This window comes from Tinamus guttatus, unplaced genomic scaffold (assembly GCF_059628265.1).
Source record: "Tinamus guttatus ecotype Peru unplaced genomic scaffold, ASM5962826v1 Tinamus_guttatus_pri_ptg000018l, whole genome shotgun sequence".
Taxonomy (NCBI): Eukaryota; Metazoa; Chordata; class Aves; order Tinamiformes; family Tinamidae; genus Tinamus; species Tinamus guttatus.
In genome coordinates, this window is record NW_028288552.1 from 1,371,299 (window position 1) to 1,384,334 (window position 13,036).

Consider the following 13,036-nt stretch of genomic DNA (forward strand, 5'->3'; position numbering starts at 1 on the left):
TCATTTGAAACAGATATTTCTGGCATTATTTTCATCCCTACTTGCTCTCAAAACAGTTAATGCTGTTAATCCTTTTAATGCTAAAATGAAGGAAAGAAAAATAACTTTATTGAGTGCTAAAATCACGAACATTAAGAGAGAAGAGGGAGTCAAAACAATTAAATATGCAGTTTTTGGATGAAGTTACTTACATCAAAACAACACTTGGGTTCTAAAAACCCACTCCAGCCTAAACACCAATGTTGCAGGACTAACGGCGGCTTCCCTGCCTTGTGGCCACCACACACAAGCCTTCCTGGTGGTCCTGAAGGCAGAAGCCATCCAGGGAGGCACTACAGCACATTACTTTTCAAAAGTCAAAAAAACGACTGCTTCTGTGGGCCTACTTAGGCCTTTTAGAGACTCAGGCCCACCCCTCTCCATCTTCAAGTCAAACTTGAAGAAGACCCAGGAGATCCAAGCCCTCTTTGGACAAGCCCTTCACCTTGCACACTTATCTCCAGCATGCACATCAGCTCCTTTTTTAAGGAGAAACTCCACCATCTCTTCCTGATGCTCAGACACAGCAAGAGAAAGGGGTGTGCATCCCTCCTGAAAGAACAAATAACTCGGATGTAAAAAACAAAGCACATATTTTTGATAAATTATCCTGAATAATTCTCAAAACGTACCTCATTTCTTGCATCAATAAGGGCACTATGCTCCAGTAGCTGCCCTGCTAGAGATGTGTTTGGAGCAAGGGCAGCCAGGTGAAGCGCAGTGTTACCAGTAGCATCGGCAATATCAGGGCTGGCACCGTGCGCCAGCAGAATAGCAACACATTCTTTTTGCTGGCACTGCACTGCCTGCAAGCAACACAGGAAAAGAGGAAATGTTTTTTTCAACAATTAAATTTCCTCTCTGACAGAATTCCCACATTTTGACAGTGTTAGGAGAATAACAATGTGTTCAAATATTAGGAAATACACGTCTATTCAACGTCTGATCACAAAACAATCATTACACATATCTAGGTAACGAATCATGCAAGAGGTAACGAATCATGCATTCAGTCAGTGATTGGTAAGCATTGAGTACAACGGGATAAGTTATCTCATACCTTCATCAAAGGTGTTCTGTCATCACTGTCACAAAGATTTAGCTTGCACTTGTTTTCTACTAAGTATGAAACAACCTCCGAATGTCCATTAGCGGAAGCAAGATGCAGAGCTGTCCTAAAAATTAAATACACTACATTAACATGACACATAATTGAAGAGATCGTTTCTGTCTAGGTTATATAAAAGGGCCCTAATTTTTGCTTTGAAAAAATAAACCCGAAGATTTCTTAATACATTACCCATTATAGCAGTTTCATACCTGAAGCCCAAGACTGACCTTTAAAATCCCTCAAGAACATACCTATGTTAAGAATACACTTCCACAGCTGCAGAGGTCAATCTGTGCAGATTCTTGTGCTCGGGTGACTGGTCACTGCCTCCAACAGCACCACCCACGCTGCCCAGCAAGGACCACCCAGGCTTGGCTTGGCCACCTCCAGCCTTCGCCAAGGGACTCTCTGGCTTGCGCCAGCACCGCTTGCGTGGCAACAGAGTGCCGCACGCCGGGGACACGGGCTTTCCAAGAGCAGCACAGCAGCCTCGGGCGGTGCTTGGGGGGGAATTTTTGCACTTCGCCTGAGCTTCCTCCTGCAGCAGACTCGAGTACCTGCTCCCTCCAAAGGGTCCTCACTAACACTCAGCAAACCTGACAGGAGAAACCTTCCCCCTCAACACTGTCATGCTGACAGCAACAGAGGAGCACTCTGTCTTGCTCACAGTTGTAGACAGAGGAGCGCTCTGTCTCGCTCACACTTCTCAGCCAAAGTCCCCAGGGAGGAAGCCTTCTCCAAGGTAGCAGGGCTGCCTTTACACCAGCTACCATCAGTAGAAGGAAACGGCACTGAATTTTTTCTTCAAGTCAAAATCTTGCCTGGAAGAAAGGTGGTCCTTCAGACTGCTAAATATCTTAGTTTCGGTGGCAATTATCCAGCCTGCTTGCACTGAAAGAAACAGTCACCCAGCAAGTCCTGCCACCCTGCACACGTTTCATCTGCCATTGCGGACAGAGGGCACCACATGCTGGGCTCTGTGCACAAGGCACGATGCCTACTCCTCGGTGGCACCCCTGTCCCAGCAGGGCAGAAAATACACTAGACAACAGGCAAGACACCCTTGACAGCCACTTGATAATAATCCCATAGTTCTCCAGGGGCCAAGAGTATAATTTTGGGATTGCACTGCTGCAGATCAGTAACTTCTTTCAGTTTAGGAAAACTCAACTAATCTCATAATTATTTCTGTGTCCTGCCTAGAGGCATGGCTACAAAGACTCACTGATTAGGTGAGAATGGAAAGGGAGATGCACAAAAACAGTGACATGTAATGCAAAAATTCAGACTTTTGCAATGGGGATATTTTCTGGCAGCTGAAGAGCCTCCTTTTGGCTCTCCTTCAACAGGGGAACAAAGATAGAGACAAGCAAAATGCACAAAATCTACGATATCTTGCTAGAGACAGGGAACCAACAGCATCACCCGAGACAAGGTCACTCAAGAGTGGCTACAACCACTTACCTAGAAATCCCCTTGTGAATTTAGAGCACCCCTCACCTCTGAGTAAATATCAGGCTGTGATTAGGTGTAAGCTAACCAGCACAGCGTGCTAGCAGTTCACATGGGCGAATGGTAACCAGTGCAGCTGATGCAACTAGACAGCCAATGCAACTGTGGAGGAATACGTGATCTTCTGAAAACTGCTTCTGCCAGCGCAATGCTCCTGAGAAAGCCACTGTCCGCGTTACAAACAGAAAACTCTCAATAACATCAATCTCATTTGATTTTCATTCTTTTACATCGGCCCTCTTCAACCAAGCCTTCCAGTCAACAGAAAAGGAGACCTCTCTGTTTGGAGCAAGGGCCTGCTAGAGCTTCACAGAAGATTCACTACAAAGAACAATTTGGCAGGGAGCATCAGAGCCTTCAGTTGCATATCCAAGGAAAGCCAGACATGGTATAGCATATTGGTTCTGGAAGCACTGAGCAGCAAAATGATTTTTTACATGAAGAATCATGTATTTCTACTTTTACTACCCATGTTTCCTATTCTTCACAACAATTTCCAGTGCTGTGAATGATTCCTGTCCCTAGAGAACGGGATGAAATTCTGAAATATAGAATATAACAATTTCCTTGGGTGGTCACTTAGAATACATATTGTGCCAACAACTAACTAATAGGGAATAAGTGGATCTAAAACTTTCATAATATTCGTAAGTTGCTGCAGCAGACAGGACTGTCCACGGAACCACTCCCAAGATCTTTCTGTTTTACAGCTTTCAAGCACCAGTAATTTTATGCTTTTTAAAAGCATCACATTGCTCCATTCCACTTATTGTTTTCTTGGCCTTTACGCAGTATCACTTTATTTGCCCGGTTATAAAACTGACTATAGCATGATACACAAAACGGATTTTTTTTTTTCCAGAAGCAAAGCTTTCTACCAAAGATCAACTGAAAATGCTAAAACTATCGAAGTATAAACTTTAGTCCTGATGACTGAGTCAGGCATTGTGAAAGAACAGATAGCTAGAAGAAAAAAAATCAGTACCTATTTTCTACAAATGCCATCTGGCACGTGACAGGATGAATGGTACACTCAGGTAAAGCAGGCAAAAGCCATGTGCCAAATCCACCTTACATAACATCACTTATCAAATAAATACTGGCTGGCAACACTCAGTGACAAACCCACTGCAAAGATCTGTGTGTTTCAATGCTCTTCCTTACATCTGCTGGAAATCTAGGTGTTTCAGGGCAAGAGATTAACTAACTGACAAAAGACTAGTCTTTATGACAGACAATCTAGGGATCAGCCAAACTCCTGAATTAAGCATGAATCTTGGGTGCTAAAACTTCCTCTTGTGTGTCCTCTCTAATCTCTTACCTTTTCTTCTTGCAGGCACTCGACTCATAACCAGGTTTGGTGCTAGCCTCCAGGCAGCACTTTGTTGCAGAATACCCAATGAGCTGACACAAACGCACTTACTGTCATATCACCAGCAGAAAATACTTTCATTCCCATGCCTTTCTCCACTACCACACAGTGGCACATATGCCAAATCCACTACCAGGAGCTCTTATGTGTGTCCTGTCTGGAAGGGGCTTTGCTCAGCTTATGCTAGATTAGATGATCCTGATTAGGCACAGTATCAAGTACAGAGGAGAAGGCACTTCTCAGAAAAGGGGCACTGGGTAGCTGCTGAGTGCTGGCCCTGCAGCACTGACTGCCTGAATGGAAGAGGGGCTCCCAGCCACACAAGGGATTTTAAGCTGGGATGTCACGCTCACACAACCAGCCACTCACCTCTGCGCGACCGGCAGGCTGGGAGCAACACGTGAAGCAGTGGGAAGGCACAACTGCTGCACACAAGAGCACAAAATGTTTTTCTCAAGCTCCACAGAATAAGACTGATCCCACACAGAAAAAGATATCCTATGCTTTCAAGCAAAGGAGCTATGCCATTTTTTTTCTCAAAACTAAGTTTCAAAACTAAGCCTGTTTACTTCATGAGGCTGTTTACAAACTCGAGTTAACTTGACAGTTGAGTAGTGATGGGACTGATGTGTCTTCTTATGCCAAACGACTCCAATAAGAAAAGCATTTTTGCATGAACATTTTGACTCTCTGATTCCATAGAAAGCATTATTGGTTTCTATTAACACACAAGATCCAAAAGTTTCAATGTGAGGCTGATTGCATTATGCTTATGATGTATCAGTTGGACCTATATTGCAACACAAGTTTTTATTTGAGACATAATTACCAAATAGTTTCTCTGCTTGTTTCAAACACCAACATCATAGCACCTGTCAGAAGCAATGGGATCTTTTGTGGGTTACTGCCTAAATAGTCAAATCAGGTATTGATCAGGTGTAACAAAGCCTCAGTGCAAAAAAATGGGTAACTGCCACCCCAAGACAGGTTGTCAGCTTTGGGATCACAATCACAAAAACCATGAGGCAGCTCTGCCTGAAGCTTCGATACACAGCATGGTTATTCTGCACTATAACTCCTTCCCAGCTGCAACGCTTTCCTCTCCTCAGGCTATTCTCTGCGGAGGCCCTGCAGCCACTCGGCTCAGCTACCAAACCTGCACCCCACGCCTTCGGAGAGGCGCCGAGGGGCACGGCTGGACCTCAAGGCGCTACTGGAGGGGGCTGGCGAGGAGGCTCCATCCCCCGCTAGCAGAGGACTGGGACAACTCTCACACTCACGGCAGCACTCGGGGCTCCCGCTGGCGCACGGCCACACGCTACCAAGGGACTGCCAGACCCTGCCCAGCCGGGCCCCGCTGTGGAGCCTCCCTCTGCGCCGCGGCGGCGAGTCCCCCTCCTCCTCACCGCTGCGCCTTGTCCGGCTCGTCGAGGCCGTGCTTCTTCAGCGCCTGTCGCACCGCAGCCAGGTCGCCGCTGGCGGCCGCGCGGTGCAACTTGCCCAGCTCCTTCTCGCGGAGCTCGTAGGCACCAGAATTGCCGGGCGGGGAGGCGCCGCCGGGCGGCCTCTTCCTCTTCTTCCTGAAGCCGAAGAACCGCTTCATGATGGGGAGGGCATAGGAGCCGAGCCCCGAGCAGGGGCCGCGGCCCGGGACAGCTGCGGCGGGGCTGAGCCCCGGCGGGCTGCGGGAGCGGGGGTCGCGGGCTCGGAGCCCCCGCGCCGGGACGCGCCAACCGCCACTCCGGCAGCACCGGCGGCGCCGCGAACTCCTGCGCACATGCGCAACAGGCGCAACGGTCGCGAGCAGAACCGCCCCGCCCCCGCGGCCTCGCAACGGGGGGCGGGGCGAAGGGGGCGGGGCGCGGGCGGGCAGAGGACAGAGCAGAGCAGAGCGGCGACACCGCTCCGCGCTGCCCCGCTCTGCTCTCTGCCCGCCCGCGCCCCGCGGCTCCCCGTGCGCAGGGGGCACGTTGCAAATCCTCCATGGCGGGTTTCTCTTTCCTGCCTCCCTAGGCAGCGCGGCTGGATGCGGGTGTCCTCCCGCCGGCTCGGCGCTGCCCTCAAGCCTGGGCCTGGCCGTGCTCGTACCCAGCAGCGTGCGAGCGCCCGCAGCCGCGAGGGGCCCGGCAGCCCCTGGCCCTGCTCGGAGGCGAGGCGGGCCGGTGGCGTCGGGTCGGGCGCAGCGGGCGCTCTGGGTCCCTCCGGGCAAATGCCAAGCGCACCGCTATGTAAACTGCAAAGCTGTGGCTTCCAGGGTTAGCTTGGAGCAAATAATTTGTGAGCCTGGAGCATTTCGTACACCGCAAATTGCTGTGGTGTTGCTGTTCTAAAGGTTATGGCAGCGTTGGCATAAATGGCAGCAATATCAGGCTAACGGTAGCTAGCTTTGGTGCACAGAGGACACAAGGTAGATCGGTATCCAAGATCGATATCCAAGTAGCCTTTTAAAAACAAATTAAGCGACCTGAAAAAGTGCAACTAGTGCAGAATGAGCAAATCTCCTCAAAGCATTATGGGCAAAATAATTATTAGATATTAAGCTCATGCCCGTGTTTATTTAGCAGTACTGTTGGTGTGATTATTGTTTCCAGGCAATTGGTTTGGCTAAATAGATGCCTATGGAAAAATCAGTGAGAAATTAATATCACAGGAAACACAGTGAAAGAAGACTTTCCAGACATCATTTAGTTCATGCCATCCCCAACCCAATCAGAGTATTACTTCCCATTAAATGTAGCTGATGTGGCACCTGTCGCCAAAAATATATATATACATACACACCTACAGAATAGTGAATTTGGGGACCCTTCTCAGTAGTGTGCACCTACAGTGCTACTGCTAGACAGTTCGGAGTTGTGGAGCCTTACTGTGTGGCACTGCGGTAATTATGAGAAATGTCGTCATACAGTATTCCCTAGGCTATCTGGCTAATGGAACAACTTGCTAAGGTTACAATTGGTGAAGTCTCTAAACAGTTTTTCCTATGTTTATAAACCATAAAAAAGCATATAAAATAATAACAAAGGGAGACATTTCCCTGTAATAGAAACATGACTAGCAGGGAAGTTATTTATTGCCATTGGTCAGGATTACAGTGCAAGTTTAGAGAAGGGATTGAGCCCTTTGAAATACGTCTTACTCCTTTATTGTTGATAACAATACAATTTAAAGCTTTTGTGTTCCTTTTCAGAATTGGTCTTCCCAGCTTGATTAAGTCTGTTTATTACAGTGTTGTTCTCCTGAACCAAAGTGACAGGGCTACAGTTTAATTAACTGTTTGTGTATTAGCACTCTGCCCTTGTTTCAGACCTGATCTCTAGAAGCTAAATCAGAAGAGCATCAGAAGGTACAGCGAAATTTAAAATAGCCAAACCCATAAAACAGAAGAAGCATTTTGCTTAAACCACAACTAAGTAAATCTAGATTGCAAAGCCTAAATTTTGAGATCATTGCTTTAATCAGCACAGTTGATGATGGGATAAATGGGGAACAAAATACTTTCTTGCTTTCTTGTTTTCCTTGCAGGAAAGCTAAAGCATTATTCTGTGAGTATTTTTGGAGAGTTTGACCTGGATAATGGATAATACAGAAAATCTCGTCTTCCAAAAACTTTTTAGTTTCAGCTTCATTTTTTTTTTCCTGAGTTCCACTGTTGGATATACTTGTATTTCAGACATCTTAGAAGAATGACAAGTTTTTAATTTATGACGTAGCAACACAGAGTAAACGTTATCCATCTCTGTGTTCTTTCCAGGAAGAAATGGTTCATTTCAAGTAGTCTTTTTTTTTTTCCTCCCCCCAAACAGTCTTCAGCCCCTAAAGCCTCTGTTTCTTGTGGGAGAGCTCACAGCCAAGGTGAGGACATAAACTCCCTGACAAGTGTTAAAGATTTCCAAATAAGAACAAAGATGCTTGTTGATTAGAGTGCCGGAGGTATTAGGTGGTAGGGAAATTGTCTGGATGGGCTCTGTCATAGTGTGTCCTGGAGCCTCTTGGAATAAGGGTATAGTCAGACCTGTTTTCTAATATGCCCCTAGTACTTGCACATAAAAAGTAAGTTCTACATTTTACATGTTTGTTGTTTGTTTCTTTGCTTTTTTTTTTTCAGTTCACTGTTGGAATTTGTATCAATATGCTTGGAATGATTAATATTTTAATGTAGGTTGTGGAGAAAAAAGGAAGAGATTGTAGCTTCATGTTCTAAAGATAATTGGGGTTTGATGGAATTCACACATACAGACAGGAACTGGTAATTCATTACTAACCAGAAAGGATGCAAAATGAATTTATAAAATTAATTATTGTTATTAAACCAATTATTAGCTGTTTTATTTTGCCATTTTTTTGCCTTTGTTCATGCTATTTGATTAATCTGTTTGTATGAGTGATGTTTCAAATTACCAAATTTTCGCATCCCTTTTTTATAAATTCATTTTTAATAGAACATTTAAACAGAAAATCAAAAATGGAACTATATAAAAAAATCTTTCTCCATAACTTTTCTATTGTCCTTTCAATATGTTCTACATAGCTAATCTATAGCTTTCTCTCAGTGCCATCTAATAGCTACTGTTTCTATTCCTGTCCGTATGATTCATTCCTGTGCCAATACCCAGTACAAGACTTGTGTATGACAGGGAGATCTTGCAATAGAGCTTGTGTGTGGCTTAACTGTTGTATAAACTTTGGTATTTAGGTATTTATCAGAGTTAGTCTGCCAAAGATGTGCCTTTCCTTTCATATGATTTGCTGTAGCTGGAAAATTCAGCTAGAAAAATCTCTGCTCTTCCCCTTGAGGTACAAAACAGTGTTCTTAAATTCCCTTTTTCTAAGGTGGATTTTTTTCTCCATTAAATCAGCCTGTGAATTTTGTTTACCAAGGCATGGTTTCAGTAAGAGTTGCTGGGCAGGTAAGTGTGCTGCTTGTCACCTGGTGCCATGTTACAACTGTTGATTTTAAGAGGTAATGTGCAAGTGAGAAAAACCGTCTGAGCAGTTTGTGCTCCGTTTGTGTTGCTTGCTCTGGAGCTGTGAGGAAAACCACCCGGTTACACGTATCTTGCAGGCAATGAGTAACTATTTCTACTCTGTCTAGCAGAAACAGTTCCACTCATGGAGCTATACTGCTTCTGTTAGGCCACCTCCCTATCCCTGTCCAGGGAGTGGATGTGCTGAACAGAGGGGCCGTTATTCTTGTTCGTCATCATCTGCCATGGTGCTGCTGCTCTCACACTATGTCCAGCCGTGCACACAGTTTACTGCTAAATACCCAGTACAATTAATGGCTAGCTGTTGTTTAGAGTTCCTTTAACTGGTGAAAAGGGAATGTTATTTTTTAAATTACAGTAAAGAGTTATTGTGTAACAGATGATGCTTTATTAGTATGTTCAGAGCCAAAGAGTCACTGGATCACACCCAGTTTAAAAACAACCTAGGTAAGCAGAGGCCTGTTGTACCTGTTTACAGTTACCATCAAACTGGACTCTAAATGACATTTGGTTATAGTGGAGGCAGGTAGATTCTAAGTGTTTTATAAGGTTTCATTGCATATCATTGATAATAAAACTTTTGTCTTTATTCTTTTAATTAAACTATTTTCAAATTATAAAACATAAGAAAGAAATGTCTCCTAAAACTGACCTGGTAATGCATTGAGAATTGGCTTCAGTTCCACAAGGAATAGCACCATTACTATTAATATGTTTATTGCTCAACATTATTTTTAAATGGTGACCTATGAGTGTATATCTGCTACTTGTTTTATGTTTCCTAACACTGTCATTTATTATCAATAATAGAATATCATCTTTTGTATCACATAAATCCAGATATAGTTGTTGTCAGTATCTGCTGAGCAGAGTTGAAATAGGGGACATACCCCAGAATGAAAGCAGAGCAAAACAAAACAAAACAAAAAAACAAAATTATGTGTCACAGTCATTATGTAGATTCCAATTAAATGTTTGAAATGCATTAGTAGAGTGGTTAATACCTCCTCATACGTGCAGTTCATGAAGTTTAGATTTTAGAAGTCATAGATCTGAGACAAATAAAAGTCATGAGGTGCCCCCGGGATGCTAGTCAGGGGGCTCTTAGGCTACTGAACAGTGGCAGAATGCTTCCATAAAATATTTGAATATTTTTCCCCCTCTTGTTCCGCATATGCGCAGTGTGTGTTACAAGGGGAAAAAATAGTAAAGCTTATATTTGATTAAAGGAAACTGCAGTTGGCTGTTGATTATACTGATATTAGATACTCAAAACAAGAACTATTACTGATAAATTTAATTCTTACTCTGGTTCAAAACATTTCATCATTACAATGCTGGTTTTGTTCAGTGAGGTCTTTAAATGCAACTGTTTCTGTCCACGAGTGGCTTACAAACCATGCATATAGCTGATACTTTATAGAAAGCCATTAGGTATTACGTGCCATAGTGTTACAGATAGAAACCTGGCTCCTTATGATTGAATTATAACCCTGAAGTTCCTGAATGAGGATCAGCAGCCTCCTTCAACCATGAATGGAAAAGAGGGCATTCTGGAGGGTGATAGAGATCTTAGGAGGGCTCAGTTATGCTCTTAGATGCCCACCTATCTTTACTGACTATACACAGAATATGTGGTCCTCACAGATATACCATGGCAATTGCCTAGAATTTGGTGGAGTGCACATCAGAGTTCAAATTGTCTTAAAAGCTGCAAATAGTGCTACTACAGTATGTAACAAAACTAAAAAAAGCACTTTAAAAACAAAAAGTGTAATGATGAACAATTGAGTTTAGCTTTTCTGATGTAAGTACAGATTTTCATCTTATTTCACGTAGCACACATTCATTTTAAAAAAGCATAGCCCTGACTAAGTGTCACAGCTGGAAGCAACCAGGAGGCTGTCACCCCCACATTGCTGAGGGTGCACTCTGTGCCATCATCCACAGCCTCCACCAAGATGGGAACCTGTACTGGCCCTAGTAGCCGCTGGGCCTGCTGCTAGTGGTGAACCGTGCTTTGCAGTCCTGCTTTTCTCCGCCTCACTCAAGTCCAGCAGGATCAAAGCAGGCTGGGAACATATACAAAGGGTTTATGCCCGACTATCAAAAGGACACCACAAACTGAAGTGAAAGATATTCTCCACTTGCTTTTGCTTTGGAGAGAGAAAGGCAAGTGCCTTTCACGGAACAGAATGTCAGTGACATTTCTTCACCCCTTTCCCCTTCACAGACTCCACACAGAACAAATACCCTGCCAGACCCATGGGCCTGGCAACCTTGCATGGCTAGCAGCAGCTTTGCCCGTCCCTCCTGCCCAGGCCATGGCAAGCCTTGTTCTAAAAGGCAGCAGGAGGCAAGTAGCAGGAGCGCGCAGTTGGCTGTTGATTACGGTGCTATTAGTGGTCCATATATACCAAGAAGACACTCAGAACAGGTACTGGGACTGCTGTCATTATCACTGATGAGGAAGGTCACCTCTCTTTTTGCGGTGAGGTTGCAAGTCTTTAATTGCGCCTGCTCCTGTCCAACAGTGCCTTACAAGCCATGTATAAAGCTGATACTGTGTGGTTAGCCGGTAAGTATTACCTGCCATAGTGCTAGAGATAGAAACTGGGCTCTGTGCAACGGAACTCGAAGCCTGTGTCTCAAGTTCCTAAACGAGGACTCCAGAGGGAGCAGCCGTGTTCCCCCCTCAGGGGAAGAGGAAGCCTCTCTGGTGTGGGGGATAGAGATCTTTCTCTTGGGGATGTAATTGAAGTGGCCACCAGATAAGCACTGGCTTCTCACTTACTTGGAAATCATCCTTAAATTCAAATGTACGTTACTGTTCCAAATGAATGGGATTCTTCTAATCGGGACTTTTTTTTGGAACTTGTCCATGCTATGCACACATTGCTAGGACATCCTGCACACTGCATTCTTTAACTACTAAATTAGCTCTTTAGCTTTGAAGGCCAGCTAGCAGTGTGAGTGTATTGTTCACACAGTCATTGAGCATTCCCAGATTTTTGTAGCCAAACCCTGACAGATGTCCAAATCTCTCTGGAATTACTGGAAGCAACCAGGAGGCTGTCATCTCCACATTGCCCTTGGTCTTAGCTTAAGGCTACAGGTGCCTCCTAAACCACAGCAAAGTTTGCTGCGTCCTCACAGTGGATGTGCCATCAAGCACTGCCAGTCCAGACCAGCTTTCTTCTCAAAGTTCAAACTAGCTTATTTTTATGAAGACTGGGCCATTTTGGAGCTCTTTTTGTACACCACGTGCTTAAAATCAAAACTGCACCAAGCAAAACAAAGCCAACACCAACATAACATACATATATATTAGTAAATTAACACCAGAGTAATATAGGTATGTACATGTGCCTAGGTGAGGTGCTCTGGGATTGCATAGTCCTTAAATGGCCTGGTAAGCAGCCAAACTTCCTTTCAGAACACATTATGGCAGACGTTACTGCATCTTCTTCTGCCTTTGAACTCCTTTCGGAGTTTGGGGTACTGTTGTCACTCAGCAAACCTCTCCTTATCGAGTGCATTAAGACCAGCCACTCTTAGGTAAACTAAGATTCTTGCAAAGGCCTTTGGGATCTTACAGCAGGGTTTTGCCTCCCCCTTTGGGAATCCCTGCCGACTACTCCCACGCACTTTCTTGTTCCTTCTCATCTTTGGAAAGGGCTTCCGGGAGGCTGCGCTCCATCAGCTTGCCAGGCCTCGAGCTGCTGCCGCCCGTTTGCGGCTCGCCTGATCGTGCTTCTTGGCTGGCTCCTAGGCAAGGGGGACAGCTGCTGTGGGCCAGGCCTCAGGAGCCTTCCGCCATTGCCAGCACCTGCCAGCCATCTTTGAGAGCGGCCTCCCCCTGGCAGCGCAGGAGCGCTCTGAAGGGCAGCAGGAGGCAAACAGAGCCCCCAACTCCAGGCCCCTGTCTAAAAACCCAGCGGAGCTTTCAACCTCCCCTGAGGAAAAGGACACAGGCTGCACGCTGCCAGCAAGCGGCCACACTCCTACCAGGGT

The 13,036-nt window shown here is 45.2% G+C and overlaps 1 protein-coding gene across 1 annotated transcript in view; it reads right to left on the reverse strand.

Annotated features, from left to right (window-relative positions):
- The window catches only part of ANKRD26 (ankyrin repeat domain 26), a 45,651-nt gene extending 40,014 nt beyond the window's left edge, over positions 1 to 5,637 (reverse strand). Inside the window, exons 1-4 of the mRNA XM_088523744.1 lie at positions 5,441 to 5,637; positions 1,100 to 1,214; positions 672 to 845; positions 485 to 591 (exon numbers count right to left, since the gene is read on the reverse strand). Coding sequence (XP_088379870.1) covers positions 485 to 591; positions 672 to 845; positions 1,100 to 1,214; positions 5,441 to 5,637 — 593 coding nt within the window. The remainder of the gene's footprint in view (positions 1 to 484; positions 592 to 671; positions 846 to 1,099; positions 1,215 to 5,440) is intronic.
- Between the last annotated feature and the right edge of the window lie 7,399 nt (positions 5,638 to 13,036).